We start from the raw sequence: 24,004 nt of genomic DNA, 5'->3' as shown, positions 1-24,004 counted from the left end.
ATTGGAACTGTCTCCAAGTCACTCAAAAAATATTTGGCCAACATTCCGGGCGAACATGAAATCAGGGAACTGCAGAAAACTGACATTTTGGGATCCTCATACATCATCCGAAAGACGCTGTCGTAAAACATATAGTCACATCTAACAATAAAATTATATAATACATGTAGCACGTGTTAAAACAGTTAGGTATTCCGGAAATAGCTGCTGCACTGTGTACCTTAGGGACAAGGTCTGTCTCAGGTACATGGAAGTACATACCCTATAAAGTGGTGAATATTTAAGGAGATGATAATAAAGTAATTCCAATAATTATAGGAGCAACTGGAACTGTCTCCAAGTCACTCAAAAAATATTTGGCCAATATCCCGGTCGAACACGACATTAGGGAATTTCAGAAAACCGCCATTCTAGGAACATCATACATCATTCGAAAGACGCTCATGTAAAATATATAATTCCTCACACAAAATCTGTTTAACGCATTTAACAAATACTAACAAAAATGTATTTCAGAAACAGCTGCTCCACTATGTACCTCAGGGGCAAGGTTTGTCCCAGTTACATAGAAGTAAATATCCTGTGAAATTGTGAATGGAATAATAACAAACCAGTGATGTTTCTGTCCACTTTTCCAACAACGATAAAGTACGAGAAAGTCAGGGGAATTTTGTAAGCAGCTGATAAAAATAAAACAAAATCTAATATCACCTCCTCCTTCCATTTATTTATTTATTATCTTATAACTTCATCGCAGCTCTTAGATGAAGGGCGAAACTTTGAACAGCTTACTACAAGCCTCAGTTTGGAAAGTGAATGTCTGTGTTGGTGCTGAACCGGTACGTGACGAAAATGCATCACAATTAACTTACTTCGACTTTCGGGAATAAGCTGGTGATGTCCGAGGACCAAAGCTGTTCTGAAATTTATTACATCTACCATTGAGCCAAACAGATTATATAAAATATATGATATAAAATTCCACAACCCTCGTGATAAGTGCCTTTCAATTCAGACACAAATCATCTGGTGTGAACAGATAACAAATTGACCTAAACTACATTTAATTCGCATCAGGGGTGCAGCATTTATGTCAACCGTGATAACTGAGTAAGCCCGGATAACACTTTTGTCTTACTTTCGTGGTTCAGTAAAATTCCATATATTGGAACACAGCAGAACCTGCATCGTTAGCCAGTTGCGTCCACCCAGGCGGTGTTTGCCAACTACGTACCTGAGGCTTACGCTCGTGGAGAACGGTCTGTTACGTTCCAGTGCATGCAGTACTACTGGACCACGACACGACAAAAGACTTCTATTTTACACTTATAAAAGTGTTAGCCGGGCTAACACCTTTTACAAGAACGCTTCGCCCTTGATTAGCAGACGTTCATACATTTCAAAGCAGAGCATCAATTCGTTAAAAAAAGATGCTATTTCCACATCATGAACTGCCAACTCCGTTACATTCATCCGTGTTGCACAGTTTTAATAAATGAGTTCTAACTGTACTGCCTGCCTCAGTTAACGTAACTCCTATTTTAGACTACCCCCCTCACACCTCTTCCTTATACAAGAAAAAAGGTCGATCCAATATATATTCGAATCACGCACATTTCTCGAACACGACTTCAACTGCTCCTACTAACACGGCAGTGCGCCACCATAATAAATAAAGCAGTGGAACTGAAAGGCTGGGGCAGGCGTCACCTGAATCTTAAGTAGGATAGACAGACGGACAGACAGACAGAAAGAACAGCAAACCAAGGAAAAACGCTTTTATCAATTTTCACATAACAGCTGAAATACATATCATCCTCGCTTTCAAGTAAAAACTGCTTCAGTTCTCGCCAATTTCCTGTTAGGTGTCTAAACTTTATAACCGCCTTTCTCTGCCAATCTCAAACATGTTTCACGAATTACAGAAAAGCAGGGTAAGCCAAACTCACAACCCGATTGCTGCTTCGTAACTCGTAAATTACTACAGGTAATATGGGCAAAATAGCATTTCTTTGCCTGAAGTTTATGTATAAATTGTGTCATAATAAATGTGTTAATTTAAAACAAATCAACGAATGTGGCTTAAAGAGCATTCCGAAAGTCGTTTTTCTGTTTCCTGAAAATTATCACCAAACGTCGAGTCGATTTCGAATCTCGATGCGAAGACCTATTATCCCCGACTGTCGGTTTCCTGGAATACCTCAGTCCCTACGAGCAAATTCCGGATCAGTCAGTACCTTACTTCAAATCGTTCCTTCCTCGGCATTTCCAATTCATTACGCTACTAATCATTCTACGTCACCTAAACATTTGAGAAAATATCGTCGGATAAACAACCGGAGAAACGTGTTGAAGACGAAGTCGTCTAAATAATATTTAAGAATTTAGTCCGTACCGCAAAGAAAACACAACTCTTCATAATTACAAAGACCAATGTCGTATAAAGAAATGAATCGCTCTTTACACTGAAAATCATACGAAACACAAAACGTAGTTATTGGTTGTTAAAGCAGGTGACACACACACAGCTTGATCGTTACCTCGAATCTATTCTTTCTTACGACAACGTAAAATGTGCCACAGGAAAAGTTCAATAGTACAGTACAGTATGAAATTCTCATTAGCGACAAAAGTCAACAACAAAATTAATTCCGTGGTAGCTGAAACCTTAAATTATAGATGATGCAGGAATTGAAGTAATACAAATTAGTTCGTCGCGTATGTTCCGGTGTGTAAGTTGACACAGTTGAAAATTATAGGACTGTTTGGTTTACAAAAACGAACTCGTAGGCCTATTTACGAGTACGGAATTTACAAGTGGAAAATGGAAGAGACAGGATATTTTACACGCTTCGAATATATCTTTGGGTACAATATTTCAAGTCTTGAACGTGACACGAATCGTGTGTGCCTGTGATAAATTTCTCCAGTAAACCATCAGGAGTAGTGTCACATATAGATGAATGTATAAAACAGAAGGAAAGATAAACCCTTTACATTGACGATATCAACTTACGTGGTGAGTGACAAATGCTTTACTGTCATCTCAAAGCTTTAGTTGGATAAAAATTATTGGCACTTTCTTAGATGAGCCTACAGCGTGCAGGCAGTTTTTCACTACCAATAGCAACCACAATTTCCTTGCTAGCATAGAGCAAACACGTCCGAATGTGTTTATTAACAGCACTGCATGGTACGAAAATGGAAGAGATGCACGTATAGACCAAGGAAAATTCAAGCCCTTAATAGAATACAACCAACGAAAAATCATAATAAAATATTCCAAATTTTATAATTTCCTTCTCAAACTTTTAAAAGCACAGTCTTGCTTTGTCGTTCTTTTGGTTTTAATTCAGCTAAAAATGGTTCTTCAGCAATGAGTGATAATGCAGCTTATCCTCAATACGCACATGTTCTTCTACAAAAGGTTATTGCATCCATAAAGGTGCTATGTCCAAAAATATTTTCGCTCCATCTTTATTGTCAGAGAAGCTATTAATCCTCTGGTTCAGAATTAGTAATACTTAGACTTATCCTCACGTCTTCATATTAAATTCTATAATTTCTCTTCAACTTTGTACCTCCAAAGTTGTTGGTTTATAATTCAAGTTATACATAGTAAATAACCTACATCTAAAATAAATTAAATAAATTACATCCAAAATAATGTATTAAATAATAAGTTTTAAATGAGAAAAGGGAGAATCAAGCTATTAAATAACAAATATATTATTGCCTATCATAAAAATTAATAAAGAAACAAAGGTATTTTAACAAAGCAAAATTATATGTTTAAATCCCGCCCAATAGTGTTCAGTCAGGTTTCAAAGCACTATGTGGAATAAAGTGAAACTAGCCACCCAGATAAGAATCGCATAAAGGAGAGAGAGAGAAAATGGCGCTCCCAAATCGAATGTCCTTACGTCCGGTTCTCCTGTGGCTAACACTAAATCTGGTCCTGATTATTCAGTGTTTATCATAAAATAATATATATATTGTTTAAATTTCACGTACCCCCGGGGGTACGGGTACCCCAGGTTTAATACCACTGGTCTAAACAATCAGAACAACTTTACAATGCAACACATATACATTATTACATTCCTTGAAATCCGTACGCCAGTCAGACAAAAAAAGGACGTAGAATGAGTCATAAAAAAGATAATGCATATATACAAGTGCAATTCAAAGTATTAAAAACTTTACACAGAGAATCAATAAAGCATTTGAAATAAATCCTCACATATACAGCAAATAAATTATACTACACAAAGGTTAAGAAAACCTTGAAAAACAATAAGAGTAATTTTCAAACATTAGAAATTCATCAACAGAACAAAATGGGTACGTACTTAAGTACCTTTTTAATGCAAAAGACTTGTGAGACTAGATGGTGCAACTGTTGAAAATTTTGATGCAAGTAAAGAATTCACTTTTCTGAAAGCGTGAGAAATTGGCAATTGGTCTAAGAAGCTGACACTTATTCCTTGTGTTAAGACTGTGTAAAAGTGGAATTTATCTGAAAATATTTTTGGTTATTCACAGTGAAGTTTATTAATGAGAATATGTATTCACTTGGAAGAGGTTATATCTCTGATCTCCTAAACAGACTTCTACATTAATTTCTGGGTTTGACACCACCCATTATTCTAATAATTTTCCTTTTTAAAGTGAATATCTTTTGCTGTTACATAAGATACCCCAAAAAAACTATTCCATACTTCATTGTAAAATGAAAATAGGCAAAATGAATTAATTTGAGAGTGTCAATGTTGCTTACATTAAACATAGATTTCTCTGCATAACATGCTCCACTTAACTATGGAACCATTTGATCAGTACAATTTTTCCATTTTATGTATTTATCAGTTTGTAAACCAAGAAATTTTGTATCTACTGAGTCTTCTATATGATTTCCATTATAACCAATACTTATATTGTGGTGAATTATTTGTTAACCTATTGTAAATAACCTTCTCAAGTACATCGGAGAAAGCAGTTAATGAAAATGGTCTATAGTTGTCATAATAAATTTTGTAACATTTTATGTACAGTGGTTTTACTACTAAGATTTTAAGACAGTCAAGGAAAATGCCTGTGTCATCAGTGATTACAGATATGGGCTAACAGGTGACTAATTAAACCAGAAGCTTTCAAAACTTTACTTACTACTTCATCATAGCTTTTTATCTCAGTTTCAGTAGTTGAAATAATTTTAATACCAGGAAATTTCACAGGAAATGCATCTTTTAAAAATGAAATAGCATCATCACTCCCCACTTAATATAACTTTAGACTTTCAGTATCAAGACAAACAACATCATTTGACAACATGAGGCTAGTACAATGAGGCATATCAGAAACATACACAGGCCTCTTGTGGCTGTGTTAAGACAGTTTTCAAGTTAAAATTCTAAAACTGTTGTTTTATTAATTAACAATAACCTCCTCCTCCACCACACAATACTGATAAGCCAGAAACCATAAATTTATACAAATATTCACAATAATAACTAATCAGCTTCTTTTATCAAACTAGAGTTTAACAAAGAAAACTGGATCAAAACATAAAATATATATCTTTACACATGTCCCATGTAACTTACCGGATATTTGTTGAAGAATGAAAATGTAATCACTTAACACTGCCCCTTTACTTCGGTATACCTGGCTTTCGTTCACTAATAAAGTTAAACGCAACTGTAACTCACGAACTCCCGGAAGTAAAAACATTTGTTTAATCGTCTCCAGCAGAGGGCTTTCCGGTTGCAGGAGGCTTACACAGTGTAACATAAAACATGATTGCTCTACGAAAACACAAAAAATTGTGTACGTTCAAATACAACACATGACTCAACGTCAAGCGCGACATATTCCCGATACTAATCAAATATCGCTTCATAAAACAACAAAAGCAACTTACGTCTACTACATGATGTGCTGAAAACGGTCTCTGTACAAGCGCACACACAACAGAACTCACGTACCGATTATTTTGGGAAGACGTAACATGTCCTTGCAAATAAGGTTTCAACAGAAAGTCAACTGACAACACACTTTACCTTCAAGAACCTACTGCGAAAACCTGTAGCTAGCCGGGTCACGTGGTTGCAGAACATGACGTTTCAGCAACTTCGTCGCTTTTTCTGCTGACGGTGTCTTGTGCAATGCGTCTGAATGATTTGTTCTAACATAACCGCAATTTCTAGTTTTCCTTCTGTACGCACAGTTTTTTTAAACTGGTTTCTTAACCAGAAGTGACCCAATAGCCTGGAACTGTGATTTCGGGATACTTCATCGAAATTCTCTCGGACAAGTTCTACCGTAACCACGATTCACCTCCTATTCGTTCAGGGGGAGGGAAACAGTTCAACCAAGACGAACCATAACCACAAAACTAAACCAGTATGCAACATGCACTATAATTGTGGTAGTTTGAAAGTTATGGGAAATACCATAAAATTTATAGTAGTATAAACATCAAAATAAATGCTACATTAACTGAATAGTTAACTTACCTTCATTGTCCTTCTCTGTAAAAAGGTCCAAAGATTTGGCAAATTCTCAAGCACCATGCAGAACCACTTCTTTGCTGTTTTGCACCAACTAGGGTCCACCCAGCCTCCTGTCCAATGGGTACTGGGGTCCTTGCTATAGGATAAAGCACAAACAGAGCTGACTGACCACTCACCCCCATCTAGTGCAGAGGTTAAGAATGAGTAAGAGCCACACCTACACTCCAGCACATACATAGTGTGCAGTGGGATACATTTACTTTTTATTTTATTTTTATTTGTTACTGAACTGACAATTTTAAGAATCAAAAGGATTAGGGTTTGCAGGCTTCTATACCACTTATAACAAGTCACAAAACAAATCTGAAATGACAGTTTACTGGTATCCGACTAAAATATTCTGTGATGAATGTATTGACAACATAAGGGATATGATAAAATTAAATGATGTAGACAAGATTAAGTTCATGAACTGGTTTAGAAGTTGACTGGAATAAAAAGTGCAATAAGAAAACACTCATATATACAAATCAGTTCATTTTTCACATTATCCAGAAAATAACATGTTAAACTGACTATATTTTTGATATTCTCTATTCTTAATGACATGTAATCTGTTTTTGTAACATGAAACAGCAAGTATATAATAACTAGCCATATAAAGTGGTAGTAAAAATTGCATACACTTACAAAAGCTCGAATGAGATGTACATATGATTCACAAAACACTAACCGAGCAAAAAGTCATGTACCAGTGCTCTGAATGTAGTTGTAACATATAACCATACAAAATAACAGACAGGGTACAAAAAGTTTCAAAAGAAAAGAAATTCAATGCAGACAAGCACAAAAATATAAAATCCATTTATCACCAAGTTGCATGTACATTAAAAATGGATTGACATAAAAGAGACATGGATCCCCACACCAGTGGTTATTCTAAATCCAATAAGATATTATAAATATTTTGGTATATTCTATTATCAGGAATTATTAAAAATTCATATTTTCTGTGCTCTTGAATAGTGCCCGTCTAATCCCCATACAATGGAATATCCAGCCAATAGTATGCTAGTAACATAAGATGGCGACTATTCTTGGCAAACACTGAGTTACACTTGTGAACACTTCAAGTAACCTACATTTAGTGATTCAACTTGTCATCAACAGAATGATGGCATCATGTTTCTTATTGCAGTTACAAATACTTTCCCCTGAGTTTGTCTTTATTATATCATGAAATATGTGAAAATTAATTTAAAATATTGTAGAGATCACATTAACCACATAAACTACTGTATTTCACACATATGAGGCCATAACTAACTAACTAGATGGCTTACCGAACCCGAAGGTTCATCACCGAATTAACCAAAGCCTCCTCCGGACCCTGTCCTGGGCCAACAAAATCCAGTCTCTTTCATCTCCTATCTCCCATAGATCCCGCCTGAGATTCTCTTCCCATCTACGTCTAGGTCTCCCCAGCGGTCTCTTCCCCTCAGGCTTCCCAACCAACACCTGGTGCACACCTCTTGCCCCATCCATGTGCGCTACATGCCCAGCCCATCTCATTCTTCTCGACTTAATCACCCTGACAATATTGGGGGAGGAGTACAGATTTTTAATTTAATACGTAATGACTTCATAATCAATCTATAGAAATACCGACCAATCTGAGTGTTATAAATACCTACTTATTACATTTAACATGCAGAACCATAACATTTTCACTTTTGCTAATATTTGTATCACTACTCAAAGCGATGTCATAACACAATTCACAATAGTTCAAGATATAAAATTCAGAGACAGATTAGGTATGCACCAGTAAGAACCAAATGCCCTCAAGAGATCCAATGAACCTCAGAAGTGATCTACATTTTCGAAACATAAAAAAAAGCCAATCAATGTGCCATAATAGTTTCACATTTCTTGATGACTCTTAATACTGTGACTTGTGAAAGTGGTACATCTTTGATAACCCAATCACTAAAATGGACTGATAGTACCAGAAACATTTTATAAATAAACAATAATAAAGTCTCTAATACAAAAGTCTGAAAGCAATCACATTATTTAACATACTTCATAAACATCATCTAAGAAAACAGGGTTTCATAAACAAACACTGGACACAACACTAAAAGTTTTATCCATATGGTTTCTTTTTTGTAATAACAAAGAAGTGCCTTCCTTCCATCTACGTACTTCTGACCTGCTGTAGTTAGAGAGTTACTTCCCTTCTAGAAAATAATGTACAAGTTATGTGAAACAATACATAAAATTTTGGATACACAATAAGTACTTTTCTGAATATAGAGAGTGTCTGATAATGTATGTCACAACAAATTGCAGTAAGATGCAAAAAAAAATATTTCAATATATATCTGAAAATATGGCATAACTACAAAAGTAATTCTTATAATTTGATGATTATTATTGGAAAGAGTGGTATAACACCAACTATTTCCAGTCACATTTCAATGACAAACAAAATTAATCTAAATTTACAGAAACTGAGTCAAGAGTTTATATGTAGCCTTGAAGACGTTTACCTTTGCTTCAGAGGTTCTTGCTGCCTCCATCACTAGGGCAATCAGGGCACTACAACCCAGAAGACTCCCATCTTTATACTCACCACCACGAGAACCTCAAATCCTACTAGAAGTTGATATGATTCTGCTTTAACTCATATTTCTGTACTTCGTGCAAGTGGACGGAACACTCACAAGACACATTTTAGATGATTCTTACAAAATGATTCTAAAAATACATTTAATTATATTATACTATATTATAAGTTATTTTGATTTTATTCAGGTCACTTGTGAAAAAGAAAAAAATCCTTTATAAGGTGTAAAAAGAGTAAGGTTTGGCAAATGAGATATATCTCCTTTGTTAATTCTGTTTCAAATATTTTTTATAATATGCAAAAAAGGCAAATTTTAATATATGGACACAAATGTCATACTTGACAGACGTAATATAAATCTCTTTAACCAACTTACATATTCTTAAAAAGGACAGATATGTTTGATTCCTAACCTAGTTTTCATAATTGCATACTACGTGACGGTACGTTAGATCATTTCTTCATTTTCAGATCATTAACAGTCTCTAATTTAATACACACACAAAGCAGTTTTAGCAGCTTACATCTTGAAATTATTACAGTTAATTTTCAATAAAAAATGTCAAGATAAATGACAGTGGAAGCTAACAAGCCAAAATCCTGCAGTATATATGGCCACTTTTATTAATCTCTTTATGCATGAGATCAACAGCTCAACACAATCATCACTCCATCATTGAAAGCAGCTAGTTAATAAACGCAGCTATTTCAAAACTATTCATTCTTAAAATTAAGGTGCATGTTAACACATGAAACATATATTTAAAAGGGGGGAAGGAAATGGCTATTTTTTGTGAAAAGAATAATGGTATGTGTTATGTACATACGGTATATCAAAACAAACCTAATGACATCCAATACATACCCAGACTGTCTGCCCCTCTTTATCACATCAGTAATATAACACATTTTTCAACTACATAAAAATTCAACATGTTCATTTATGTGACAGTCTCAGGAATGAAGCATAAGTACTCCTAAATTTGTTTTCATAAATTGGTCGTATACTTATAAAAATTGATTTTGAAATATGTAACTTCAAGTAAATACTTCTAGAAGAACCTAACAAGAATGTAAACTGTAATGAAATACTCAATTTCACAGACATTAGCAATGAACAAGAATAGAGTAATACGATAAATCCACTTAAAATGTTCGCCCAAACAGAGGTGCTATAAATGCCTTCATGCTGTCCATGTTCCTAAAAAATTTTGACCAAATCATTTTAAAATCTGTGTATGTCACTTCATTTCTAATTTTATTAACAGACCAAGACTATGATCGAAGCCGTACACGTAAGATATATGCCAGTGTAAACAATGATGTGATGTGACATGGGAGTTGAACCTGGTATACCTGAGTCCTCAGCAGACTTGCACACCCAACATAATCATACAAGAGGCAAGTAGTCACATGTCATGCAGGCTTCTGCTACGTGTGGTTGGAACAAGGGAAGTATGGGGCCGCTGCGACTGATCTGCAGAGATGCATGATCCACCTGATGTCACTCTCTGGTGGTCATTAAGTAGTTGAACACCATAACCATAACTGCTGTTCCTACAGAAAAAGTTAAATAGTTATTGTATTGTCCTGAAATTCTTGTAGTACCAAGTAGTGTCCAAACTGGGCTGCATTTCCTTTTAAAAGAACCTAACCAAGAATCAACACAAAAATCTTTAGTTATATAATGGGCCCAATAATTGAACAAAATATGATGAAAAAGATGTTTAGTAAATCATATTTTATATTATAAATGGTTACTAACTCAGTTGTTTAAGCCAATCACTTATGAAAACAAATAATATGGAAAATATTAAAACAAGTAAATAAGACAGAGCACAAGCCACATATTTAAAACACTACTATAAGCAGGATATTACAATCAGAAAACTATGTATGTGGAAAACAATTATATTGTTTATATTAAATCCAGAAGAATAAACATTGGAAGTAAGAACACTTTTATAAGGCTTCAGTGTAATTACCTAGAATACCCTAACCTTATCTTCTCCTTATTCTTCATCATACACCTGAAAAATTGAAAGTTGTGAATCACAGTAACAGTAAAACATCTCATAGAATTATTTATGTAGTATAAGAATCAGTACGAGATACACTGTAAAACGTTATAAATAATAGTATTTTTTTCTTCACTTTTTGACTTGCTGGTTTCAAAATTGGCGTTAATCTGAATCGGCGCACATTGAACAAATCGAGGGCTACCTGTACTTGAAAAGTACCACATGCAAATGAACTGTCTCAATGAAGTGACTTATTCACAATCCTGTATATTACTTGCATCAAAAATCCAGCCTCAAAACAGTGATCATACCAGATCACTGACTATTAATTCAGTGACAAGGACGTTTTTATGAAGCACTTATGTTTGAGAAAACAAGGTTCAAGAAAGAAGATTGTAAGGTACACTCACCGAATTTGAGTACTGTGTTCCCTCTTCAGTAATTCTTTATCTGCTGTAAACAGGACAGTTCTGTAAGGAACTTCAACTGACATCTTTGAGATTCCTGAAACCTTATCAAGGACACCATTGTACACCAGCAGGTCATCTACAAGTATCTGTCAAACAGAGAACATCCAACACACAGGTCAATAATTTTGAAGCTGTGATTCAGAAATCACTTACAGATATGTGGCAATTTTCAGGTAGTACAGCAAAGTAATATAATTGAAAAAATGTGTAATGACAATTATTTTAGGGCAAATTCAAAACAAAAACGGGTGATCTACTTCTTTGTTTTAGAAGACAATTATTTTTTCAGTGTACTGTACTTCATACAAACTTTGTTTTCTTTCACATGACATGTGGAGTATCTGCAAAGCAAGAATGCGAAGCCAAAGAAACCTGTACAGTAATCTCAAAAATATACATGACCCTTCAAATTCACCGTAACTACAGAATAAAGATTACACAGAAAATGTGATACACTGAACAAGTCTCCTGTTCCTCGAATGATCACACCTTTCTCTTTTGAAAAAAGAAATAATTAAACAAATCAATGTCTCTACACTCACCCCAAATTCCTTAACACCTCGACTGGGAGTTTTCCCATAATTCCACAGCTTTATCATGGACACAGTTACAGGGTAGTCAAACACAATGTATACTCGATTCAACTGAAACAAGATATAATTCTTTCAAATTGTAATTAAAATAGAGTTCTTGGAAATGTTATATCCCTGAATAGTACCTTCAAATGATTAGTAAACTGATCATTAGCAACAGTAGGAGTATAATTCTCCGTTCATGGTAGTGTAGTTACAATTTTATAACATTTCAATGTTTCAGAAAATGCCACAAAAAACCAGATTTATTACTAAAACTGCTCCAAGTGAAGTAATATACACTTGGTCAAGTAATACAAATCCGGATTCTATTATCTGTAATATTCCAATGGAACATGGACCTTTCTCCAAATCCCATATTAATCAGCCGCATCTCTCTTCATCCACCAATCTACCCCTTCCTTCATTCAGATACAGACACACCATTCCAGTAGGGAAAAAATTGAGAAAAGAGGCACTTTTTAAATTCAAGGCATATATATAAAAAATAATATTAAAAACATTCAAAACAGAAAGAAAGGTTCCTTACATTTAACAGTAACAGTATGCAACAAAAGCAAACTGCAATTATGCTTTATAGTTCCATTATCCACATGGATACTGATTTCAACAAATAATATGGGAACAGTAACCACAATTAAACTCATGACAACTCCTTTAAGCTGTAAGCAGTCCAATTGATAATCTTAACACTATTTACTTGATGAAAATGGCAATTACATTTTAAGGTTCCTACTGTATTTTTCATCAATTAGAAGATTTCTGTTGTTGTCAAGGGAAGTTGCACCTATGATTAATAAGTATGGTTAAAATATATAAAATACTGGCAGTCTGCATACTTTGTCATTCTACCACCATTATATAATTATCACATCTGATCCAGTACATAACCTAGAAAATTATTAGTTAAAGAATATATACATACAGATACATGTTGTATAAAAACTTTACAGCATAATCCATTGTTAAAATTACTTTAACACATTCACCGTGTTATCATGACTACTGCAATACATCTGTCCGGTACGCAAAATAAACGGGTACCTGGTCTGGAAGAATGGGAGCTAGCCACATATGGCGACCATCCAAAGTGTTATTCACGCCATCAACCAACTTCTCGGGTGTTCGTACATCACCACTTACTCCTTCTAGTATATTCACACTGTCTGGATATGCTCCAATGTCTGGAATGAAATTATCAGTTTGCCCTATTCATGACAATGCAGTCTAATTACTATTCCTACTCACATAATCCATAACCTCTACACCATTGGTATTGAACCTGGGGTATGCGAAGACATCTTAGGGGGTGACATTTAAAAATATATATATATTATTTCATGATAAACACTGAATAATCAGTAATGTAATTTGTTTAATTTATTTTAGATGTAGATTATATACTATGTATAACTTGAATTATACACCAACAACTTTGGGGGTACAAAGTTGAAGAGAAATTATATCTGGGGGTATGCAAACAAAAAAGGTTGAATACCACTGCTCTACACCATTCAGCAGAAGAGAAAAAAAGTTATATTTTGCCAAAGCATGTTCAAAACTTTAAGTCTAAAATATTCAGGATATGAATTTAACAGCGCTTCACACAGTGCAAAAGTAGTGGTGTAAACAATTAAGATAACACATATTTATCAAAACTGGAATAAAAACTTGATAGGCTGAAAAAATTAACAATATACAATGGCCTAACATTATTTTAGCTCACTACTCAAACTTTATATTGATTTCTTACTCTAAAAATATCTTATTAAAATGGGGCATGTACAAAAAAAAAACAAGATTATAAACATGTACTATTTAAAGTACACTAAAATTCCAAAGGTGTTATTCACACATCACTGGCACTGACATCGGCATGGCAACCACAGGAATTACAAATACGACAATGGCATCCACAGTCATTGCTGCAACAATGTACTCCAACAATGACCTCAGTACACCACTGTCAAAAAACTCCAGAATGATAAAACCATGGTACCAAATCTTCAAGTGTGACTAGGCAACACGACAACTTTTCATGGACTCTGTTCCATGGAGTTATTCAGTTAGTCACGTATTCAAATAATAATCACCATGAATGCGAGAAATGCGAAGCAGTGTAAATAACCTACAATCAGGTTTTACAGCATATCTGACTCGTACATGAATGATTGCTTGTCTGAGCTATGGAATGGATGATTAACTCACTATTTTCTGTCAGTCTCATCTTGTACCCATCCTGATCATACAGTTCCAGTCCATTGAGTCCCACATAGTACGGGTCTCCCCATGTCGAGAGTATAAGTAACTGGAACACAAACCCCTGGGGCATCACTGGTGATTCATATTCCTCATCCTCCGACATGAGACCACTCTCACTGTGTGGTGATGCAACAACTAATGAGTTCCTCCTCACAGATCCATATTCTTCATTACGTATACTGCTAGTAGTAATGGAAGAATAAAGATGAGAAACTAAACTTGGTCTCTCTTCATCACCATCACCAGAACCACGTGGGGGGGAGAGTTTTACTATGGGAAGTCCAAGATGGCAGTCATCATAACAATTGTTAGTCGAAGGTTGTGGCATAGAGTAATAGGCTTGTCCATCATACACAGCACTCTGATGGACACTGTTGGTATTGACAGTGGAACTATAGGGTGGCTGTTCTGACAGATTAAGATCCTGAGCAAAGTTGAAGTGGCAGTTCCCTGGTGCACGACGAAGTGTGAGGACTCCTTCTGTCCCAGGAGACACAAGCTTTCCATCTAAATGTACTGTCACCAGTTTAACCTGCAAGTGTAGCAATCATCAAATTTGTTAATCAAATTAGTACTTACTGCTTCATACATGCTATAATCCAACTATTATTTCAGGCAGACTGAAGCTATGTGTACAGCTCATCTACTATAGAACTTTACCTAGTTTAGATCATTCTTGCTGGAATGTATAGGAATGAATGTACAGTCCACAGACCAGGAGAAAAGACCTGCTAGGAATTTGATGTACGCGCATGCGCAAGATTTCGCGGAGAGTGACGACCCATCCTAAAAGCATTCGTTACACAATTACTGAACGAACAACAGACGACAGGCTTTCATGTGTTCTAATGGGTATAGCTTTAAGATTACCTCACAGTGGCACAGTGATTTAATCTACAATATTATCACAACAGCAGCAGAACACATTAGAGGTACACTCACTACACGCTACTCTTAACTGCTTGATGTTTTCAGTCTGTGTGTAGTAGTGAAAAACTCTGACGTATCACACTTCCCACCAATAGCAGCCCTCTAGTCCACTTGATAGTAAACATTCCCCCTGCACCGCCCCAGAAACGACTTCCCCCCGCAGGGCTTTTCTCCTGGTCTGTGGACTATACTTATCTGTAATGAAATGGTCATAAGTAGCTTACACCACAGTAAGTGAGGTCTGCAGTGTAGTTGTAATTCCAGACTCTGAGAGCAGCAATATACACAATAACTGGGAAACTGATGGTTAGAACAATCATGTCACCATCCAGGAATGGTGTGCTCCACATATGATCCTCATTTGTGGTCATGTTCACTCCATCTACTATCCTAGAATACAGAGTCAGTACAGCAAGTTACCAAGGCAGGCAGACATGAAATTTTGTTGCAACTTAAATAACTAATATAAAACAGTATAATTGACTTTTTAAGTGTCTAAGGAATATCAGAGCTCATATTAAGATGCATATATTCCATTGACCATAATCCTATTGTAATCTTATGGTAAGTTCCTGCATCTCAGACATGGACTTCTTGACCACTGCAGAGGCCCACAGAAGCCACAAAGATTCTTGAAACAATGACTAAAAGTATTAGCCACAGAAATCAGATCTGATATGTTATAATAAGAATCAAGGTTAAAAAATAGTAATACTTTACTTTCAGCACCTGTAAATATCTGGTGACAGAACACTGCACTGCAGGTACTGGGGTTCCACATGAATAACTGAGCCTTCATCTCCCAGGACTTCCAAACCTGTTAGTCCTGAAGGCCAAACCAAAACATAATTAAAAACAAAATCAATTAAAAGTACGGATCTTCCCTACTGTCACATCTGTCCAACAACACAGGTGACAGCTAAAATCTCAGAACATGAGTGTCTTAACCTCCAAGGTCCTTCATACGCCCTGATGATCTAGTGCTCAGGAACAGCGGTGAATCCGTCATGCCTCCCCTTAAATTTACTGTACAATTCTATTCTGTTGACACAATAACCAATCAGCTTATGGTTGACATATGGCAGTAGTGTGTTGCCTTTGCATGAGGTTACAGCTGATCTCAAGCATGCAGTGTTTCCATTGTATAAAATATGGTACAATATAAAAATAAATATATAATAAGATGTTTTTCTTCTACTGACTATCACTGCACCATCTCATCTTTACTACCTATGAGTGCAGAGTGTCCCCAGTTGGCTATGAGGCTGATTTCCAGTTTCTGTCCTCCCAAAAGGATGCCAGGATATCTGTCAACTGTCGATAAATTATCAGAATGTGACCTGGCACATGTAAATGGCCGTTCATCCTGAAGAAACCAGAGAGTACAAACTTACAACAAATGTTCTGTAACATTAACAGAGATAAATATTATATTCTCACTCATAATTAGAGAGGACTTCATTGTATGGTAATTTATCAAATTACATGCCTCACATATATTCAGGAATACCACAAAAATACACACACACGGCTAATACATCTCATATATGCAGTCATCAATTACAAATTACTAAATATTGAAAGAACAGATTAATATTCAAACCAAACTATAAAATGGACAAACATATTTTGTATAATACCTGAAAATTATCATTAAAATTTTCTCTGTAAATGCAAGTGCACAGAGGTTAGAACACCGAGTTCCTATGACAATAATTTATGAGTGGCTTTAAAGTGAAAAATTAAAATTTACACTAGATATTTTCCCACTAAGAACTGCACTGTGTACTCACGCCATTGTCTGCAGTGATTGGTCTTTCCACACGGTAATTTTCAACATCTTGCTGAGCCTGACTAAGCAGACTGCAAAATGATTCATCATACTGTGAGATCAATTCAAGTATTGTGTCATCTGTGGTGAAGAGAATTGTCTGTAAGCAAGAGATTATATAAACATATTTCTAAAAGCACTATTACTAATGCAGTAGTGCATCACAATACATTACAAATTTGAATAAACTTAACCTGATTTAATGATCTGATTTCATTGCTGAATTACAGATAAATAATAAAAAAATACAGCTATAATATACATTCACTAATGAAGGCATGTTATATTTCTTTTGCGGCGTCACAGTGAAAACTCTGTTGAATGCCCACCACAGAAGATGTAATTTGATTTAATGAGAAGTAAAATTTGGCCACTCTCCTTTAACATGGACTATCAGCTTCATAGAATATAATTCTCTATGGATCAAGATAATGTGGGAAAAACATATATTTCACCATTTAATTACTCACAACATTTCAAAAATTTTCACTATTATAGCATTGTTTAATAAAAGAGTATGCTGATACGTATTGGATATCTGTCTTAAGATAGAGGCCAGAATATGAATTCTGACTACACTCGAAAACTCTTATGAACTTAAATAAAAAATAACTGAAGCAAAAAATTTTAGAAATTTATGTGACAAATAATTTCAATCTCAACATATTCTTTCCAATGGACAATTTTGAGGGATATTATAAAATCTATACTGAGTAACATAATGAACCTGCATTATAAGCTCAGAGTACTTTCATAAGCAGGAAATTAACACATCAACACAGAAACCACAACAAGAGTTTATGGTATGTTTACATACATCTCCAAAAGCTTCCATTCCACCTAAGATCCCACCACAAGCACGTGCTATTTCACCACGGAATATTGTCACTCCATCCAGTGTGATGTCAACATCTCTTACGCCTCTGTAAGAGTGAATTCTTGATTTATTGTAATTCTGGAATGAAGAAAATTAAGTAACCTTTAGAAAAAATCTTTTTCTCAATCCTCCTTGACTCTTCAAACCAGTCTGTTTTTACACATATAATGCAGAAAAACGTATGAACCTAATCAATACATTCATATTTTTTGAGTTCAAGATTGATCAGTCAGTTAAGTGCCTGATTATGACCTGGACAAGTTAGAATCCTTGAAAAGAGGATCCTTTGTTGCCTCGACATCCAATTTGGCTCTGGGCCCCAGCTACTTCCCACACAAATAATGTAGCTGGGGCATGAAGCTGACTGCTCATCTCAATCTACTTCCCAAGTTAAAAATGTGTGGAGCTTTACCACCACTTCAAATATATACCTTCATGTTGTGGTGCTTAGACACAAAAACAACTTTATCTTTTGACTTATTTTCATGGTCCAAATACAACCCGGCTATAATTTACAAAACAAAAAAAAATAAATTTGTGGGCTAATTAAATATTTTGTATCAACTGCAGAGAACATTAATTAAATCAGTCAGTAGAGGTGGACCATACAGCACAGAACTGGTTATACAAAACATAACATTTCAACAATTTTATACTATTAATTAATTGGAAAATTAATGAATTTATTAGCCCTACTAACTAGTGTCAAACTTTATACATTACACAGGAAGAAAATGTTTTAATATCTGATAATTTATATTATTTTGAAGGTTACATTACAAGCTCCAACTTTCATTTATAATAGTAATTCATGGTCATTTCCTATAATGTACACAAAGGCTCATCCTTTTCCAGAACCAATGAACACCAACCCTCATACATTAGAGACAAGATGATTGTTAGATACGATAGTATAGACAAAAGAATAAATAATACAAAAGGATTTTATTTATACAAATTAATTTAAAAACTAAAATTATAACTCTTTCCGATGAGAATAATGATTAACATTCTAGTAATCATATTTATATAAATTCTACTCACCCATATCCTAATCATGGCTATTTGAAACTTGTGTTTAAAAAGCAGATGTATATAATGGTTGGCACCTTTAGTAAAAGGTGCAAGCCAAAGGTGCATGTCGTCATGCGTCCTATTCACGCCATCCAGCAGATTGGTTACTACTCGAGGATCATTGCTGTATTCTGGTAACACATTGATATCTGAAGGTTCAGCCCAGATCTAAAATAGTCAATGACATACATCAAGGATACAGAGGACTACAGTAGGAAGAACCTTTAACAGTCCAGGTACAGGAATCTAAATACTTCGCACAAATAACAAAAACTTCTGCAAAGAACAATGAATCCTTCAGCGAATAAAATATGTCAACACCATTTTTACATTCAATCTATAATGCCATATTAAAATCTTGAACTGTGACTACGGTTACCTTGGCTATAGTCACAGGCTCTCCTGTGCTGCTATACACTTCAATACCATTCAGGCCAAGATAATGTCTGTCACCCCAAGTTGAATGAATATTTAGCTCCATTTTGGAACCTGAAGGGAGTTTCGGAATGATAAAGTCAGAGTCAGAGCTGTTTATGGAATGAGAACTGCCACTATAATCCGTGTCGCCTTCTGGAGACAGGCTTCCGTTCATTGTGTCAGAACCAGCTGGTGAAATCAGTTCATCTGAAAACACATATAAGGCACATTAAAGCCTATCACCAGAACCGATATGATGTCTGTCAAAAATGGATGCAATAAATTGTTAAAACACAGAACCAAGACTAGATTGTTAGTGAAAATGGTAGAAATATTCCACTGCTACATAAAAAATTTTAGAGCAAGCAACAAAATAAAAAGGTGCATTCATACTATCCAATCCAGTCCACTCAGACTTCTCTTAGTCATCTTTTGACATCAAAAACACAGAAATTTCTGAACCCAAGTTACAGATATTTCACTACACAACATATCTTTATTAGTATCTGAGCCACTGAAATCAGTATTGCATTTTTTGTATGTTAATATTCAGAAAAAATAATTTATGTACTACCAGAAAATAAAAATATTATTGTATATGGTAACAAAAATAGATATGAAATTAATTACATAAATAATTCCAGGGACTCTGTAAATGAAACTTACATTCACCAATATATTTTTACACATTATCCTGAGAGCTGAATACATCTGTACAACATCACCAGATATACTGAAAATTTCTAAAATAAAAAGATTTCCTAGTTTACATAGCACTAGTAGACCGGATTACGCTACCCATTGTAGCTCCCCAATTTCCTCACGATGCTGGGTTGGCACCGGTCCCATACACTGGTCGAAAGCTCATGAGAAAATTTCTTCTCCCCCAAGACTCGAACCAGCACGCATTCTGTATCGCCGGTCCGAAGCATGACGCCTCAGACCGCGCGGCTACGGCGCGGGACATAGACTCACACACACATGGCAATAAAATAGTATACATAATACTGCTAATAATAAGTAAAATTACACACTTTAATAAGTTAACACTGGGCAATATAAATACCAAAATTTATAAACAGACAAAAATCAATCAAAGTAAAAGTTAAAATACTAATATATAATTCAGATCATAATATACATTATTTAAAATAATGTTGAGTACACTTATGTCATTTCATGGATTACAGCAGGTACACTGCATAGAAAAATGGACTCTGTACTCACCCTCTGCTTTCTCTGTCAGCCGTCCCTTATGCCTTTTATCAAAGAAACTGAGAGAACTCCAAGATTCTTCCAATGAAGGTTTTCTTCCATCTCTGGAATTTGTACCGACAGAAGCTGCATTTCTGGACAACAGATGGTGACCTGAAGAGGCATGTTCAAGAAATGACTTCTGTTGATTTGTAATATTAGATGGCACAACAATGTCCACCCATTCCTCTCCTCCCAAAGATGATAAACGCTGTGAAGGCTTCCTCGGACTGTTGCCTGCTGACCTCGTACCGAGGGATGACACAGCTCGTCTCCCATGCCTTGCAGAGCTGTTACGTGGTAGCATCATCACCTCTTCATCACTGAAAAAAATATATATCAATAAAAAAACCAGTTAATTCAACTTGAGAAGACTTATCTTAAACATTTCACAATACAGTAGTACCTATTTAAACCACCTTTCTTAACATTAACTCATGATGTACTGGGAGAGTGAAAATATGATGTGTCATGCATTCTTAACTCCAGCATCAGCTGCCCTGGTTTCTTTATTTTTTGTTAACAAAGCTCCAAGTGCCCAATGAATAGGAGGCCAGATGGACCCCACTGGATGCAGTGGGGAAGGGAAAAATTCCTGCATCTGCAGAGAATCAAACTCCAGTTGTCCAGCCTGTATCCTAAACATTATACAGACTTGGGTAATGTCTGCATAAGACGATGGCAAAATACAGCCCATAAAAGACTTCAGTCTGGCCCATTGCAAACTTAAGATTATATTGAAAACAGCATTCTTTAATAATTTTTGCTTGTTCACACATAATACACAGAAAGTGCTGTAATCTGAAAAATGCATACAATTTATAAATCTCTATTTTTTGTATTTATTATGCAGACAAATGAGTATGACAAAATCAAGCCATATCCACTTCACATTCATAGTCAGTATAACATGTGTTTTGATACCTTGAGAACAGAAATTGAAGTTGGTACATTAAGCACAAATTAAATATTAATATTATAATTATGTCTTCTGATATGTCTATCTAGCATATGTTATGGTAGTGCAAATAATTGATCGCTACTTAAAAGATTTTTAACTGTAGAATATTTATCATGAGACTGTCTAATCAATAGTCACTTCAAAATAAAATCATCTAGCCTCTCTGTATAAATAACCACTCCTAGTTTACATTCTCTTATCTACAGGGAAATAAAAATATAGGAAATGAGTTGATTTTTTCAGAGTAGACTAAATATGCTATCTCAGACCTTGAAAGATGATCATGTTCTAGGTGCAAATTGTCCAGCAGTGAGGTAACTCCATTGTTCATGTCCTCATGAGAAAGCCTCCATGATCTAGGTTGATTTCTTTGTACACTGCTGCAATAAAATTCAAACCAACCATCCTAAGAGGTATATTAAAATACTCTAAAATCTGCAACTAAAACGGAACTGATTAAGAAATCATACTACTAAGCAAGGCCTATACAAATCCCAGGTGCCATGCAATTATAGTGTCAAAAACTTTCATGACAGCACCCAGTACTTTCTGTATACTATTCTAATGCTTTTGCATCCTTGCATATTGTAATATAACATTTTAAAATTTGCACCATGTATTTCCAGTGCCACTGTGCAAGTTCAAGATTCAATGCTGTCAACTAAATTTGTGTAGGATAAGTAATAAAAATGTTCAATGAACTGTGACACTTCTGTCCATCACTCAGCACATCCAAAACAGTTTCTGTTCAGACTTCTGCACCCTACAGCAACTTCCTGGTTGAAATCTCGGTCTAGACACAGGCTATCATGAGCCAAGTTTTTCGTGGTTTTCCTCAGTCCCTCCAGGCGAATGCCGGTATAGTACTACGACTACTTCCTTCTACATTCCTTTTTCACTTCATAATTCATCTTATCAACCTACTCTAGAAGTTAAATAACCATGAACAAAACGCTGAAGTAAATAACACTTACTCAGTCATGTCTTCAAGCCATTTTGGTACTTTTCCATGAGAGGGTGATTGTAGATGCCCACTTTTACGAACTGCTTCAGCTGCTTCTGTATAATTACTCATCTTCACAAATCTATCACGAAACTGTCAGTCACTACTCTCCATTTCACAAGCTGTCACGACATACTACGCATATTTACAGCACAGAAATAAGTTAAATCAAATCACGATACAGTTTACAACTACGTTCAGACAGTTGTCGTTTGCATATCAGTTACCATGGAAACTAATAACATATTAACGAATATTGCAACTTGATATTGAGATGTTGGTAACCATGTGGACACCCCTCTACTGCTAGGTTATAAGTAGCTGCCATTTTGCAGGAAAATACAATACGAGAAGTTTGTTGGATATTTATGCGTCAATAACGGGGACGAGAAATGTCGGTATTTTATGGAAATCGGTTGCGAGTTTGACACGCCGGTAAAATTTTCTATGGGGAAAGAACCCGCTATTCCCATCGGTTAGGATCTTAGGCGGACCCCATCCAAGGCTGAGTCGGTCTGGTTGTGGTATCAGTGTCGTATAAGGTTCTGCTAATAGCGTCTTAAAATAAAACACAGAATCCCGGTCGTTCAACCCTAACCAGCCACATTTATTGCCTGAGCTCGCCCTTTCATTGCTCCCATTTAAGCCCGTCTTTCCCAAAAGCTGCTAATATCTTGGCATCCCCTCATTTCAACATTCTCTCTAGACCAAGAACATTCATGTTAAAAATAAAAATTGTACTATTACAAACTGGTTACCTCTCCTGCTTCAAAATCAAGAGGTCTCTAATTCAAAGCTTGGCCTGGTGACCACCTACCATGATATGCTATAGTTTTTCAGAGTCTCTCCAAGAAACTTTAAGGACAATACCTTAAATCATGGCAAATGCTTCCTTCCACATCCTTTCCACTTCATCCACCGTCGCCATTCAATGCCACTGATAACAATGGAATGCCACATATGTATGTCTTGCACTTTTTTACTACCACATATACAAATAAATCTCATTGGGAACATGAAAAGAAAGGAGGAAATGGTAGTGCCATGGGTAATCTACATAATAGGTCTTATACCCCTCTTGCATTATTTCCCTTGTTAACATGTGGTCCTACTTTCCTACAAGCAAACATGATTTTGTCTCATAGGGCAAATCATGAAAATAAG

At 35.5% G+C, this 24,004-nt stretch overlaps 2 protein-coding genes across 8 annotated transcripts in view; both read right to left on the bottom strand.

Annotated features, from left to right (window-relative positions):
• LOC110827175 (uncharacterized) overlaps positions 1 to 6,696 on the bottom strand; it is a 378,872-nt gene extending 372,176 nt beyond the window's left edge. For 2 of the 4 annotated variants that reach the window (XR_015537873.1, XM_087358820.1), the window contains exon 1: positions 6,519 to 6,696. The gene's annotated coding sequence lies outside the window, so the exon portion shown is untranslated. The other 2 variants (XR_015537876.1, XR_015537875.1) reach the window with 2 other exon arrangements.
• A 341-nt stretch (positions 6,697 to 7,037) lies between these two features.
• LOC110827178 (katanin-interacting protein) lies at positions 7,038 to 23,779 on the bottom strand. 4 transcript variants are annotated; one of them, XR_002542241.2, is made up of 17 exons: positions 22,812 to 23,778; positions 22,107 to 22,217; positions 20,850 to 21,199; positions 19,585 to 19,829; positions 19,176 to 19,373; positions 18,072 to 18,209; positions 17,217 to 17,354; positions 16,654 to 16,789; positions 16,153 to 16,249; positions 15,648 to 15,813; positions 14,440 to 15,025; positions 13,276 to 13,415; positions 12,181 to 12,282; positions 11,579 to 11,724; positions 11,133 to 11,177; positions 10,504 to 10,704; positions 7,038 to 8,758 (listed from the first exon to the last, which is right to left on the bottom strand). XR_002542241.2 is itself a non-coding variant. In XM_022058576.2 (16 exons), the coding sequence occupies exons 1-16, from the start codon at positions 22,910 to 22,912 to the stop codon at positions 10,557 to 10,559; spliced, it is 2,844 nt and encodes a 947-aa protein (XP_021914268.2). In that variant the 5' UTR covers positions 22,913 to 23,779; the 3' UTR covers positions 7,038 to 10,556. The 4 variants fall into 4 exon arrangements, 3 of the variants coding, with proteins under 3 accessions (XP_021914268.2, XP_021914266.2, XP_021914269.2); XM_022058576.2 differs by having other exon boundaries at positions 7,038 to 10,704; positions 22,107 to 22,214; positions 22,812 to 23,779; XM_022058574.2 differs by having other exon boundaries at positions 7,038 to 10,704.
• Between the last annotated feature and the right edge of the window lie 225 nt (positions 23,780 to 24,004).

This window comes from Zootermopsis nevadensis, unplaced genomic scaffold (assembly GCF_977971745.1).
Source record: "Zootermopsis nevadensis isolate Lab colony 2312 unplaced genomic scaffold, Znev_1.0 Znev_ptg000003l, whole genome shotgun sequence".
NCBI classification, from domain to species: domain Eukaryota; kingdom Metazoa; phylum Arthropoda; class Insecta; order Blattodea; family Termopsidae; genus Zootermopsis; species Zootermopsis nevadensis.
Note: the sequence above shows the minus strand (reverse complement) of the source record. Positions and strands in the feature narration are given on the sequence as shown.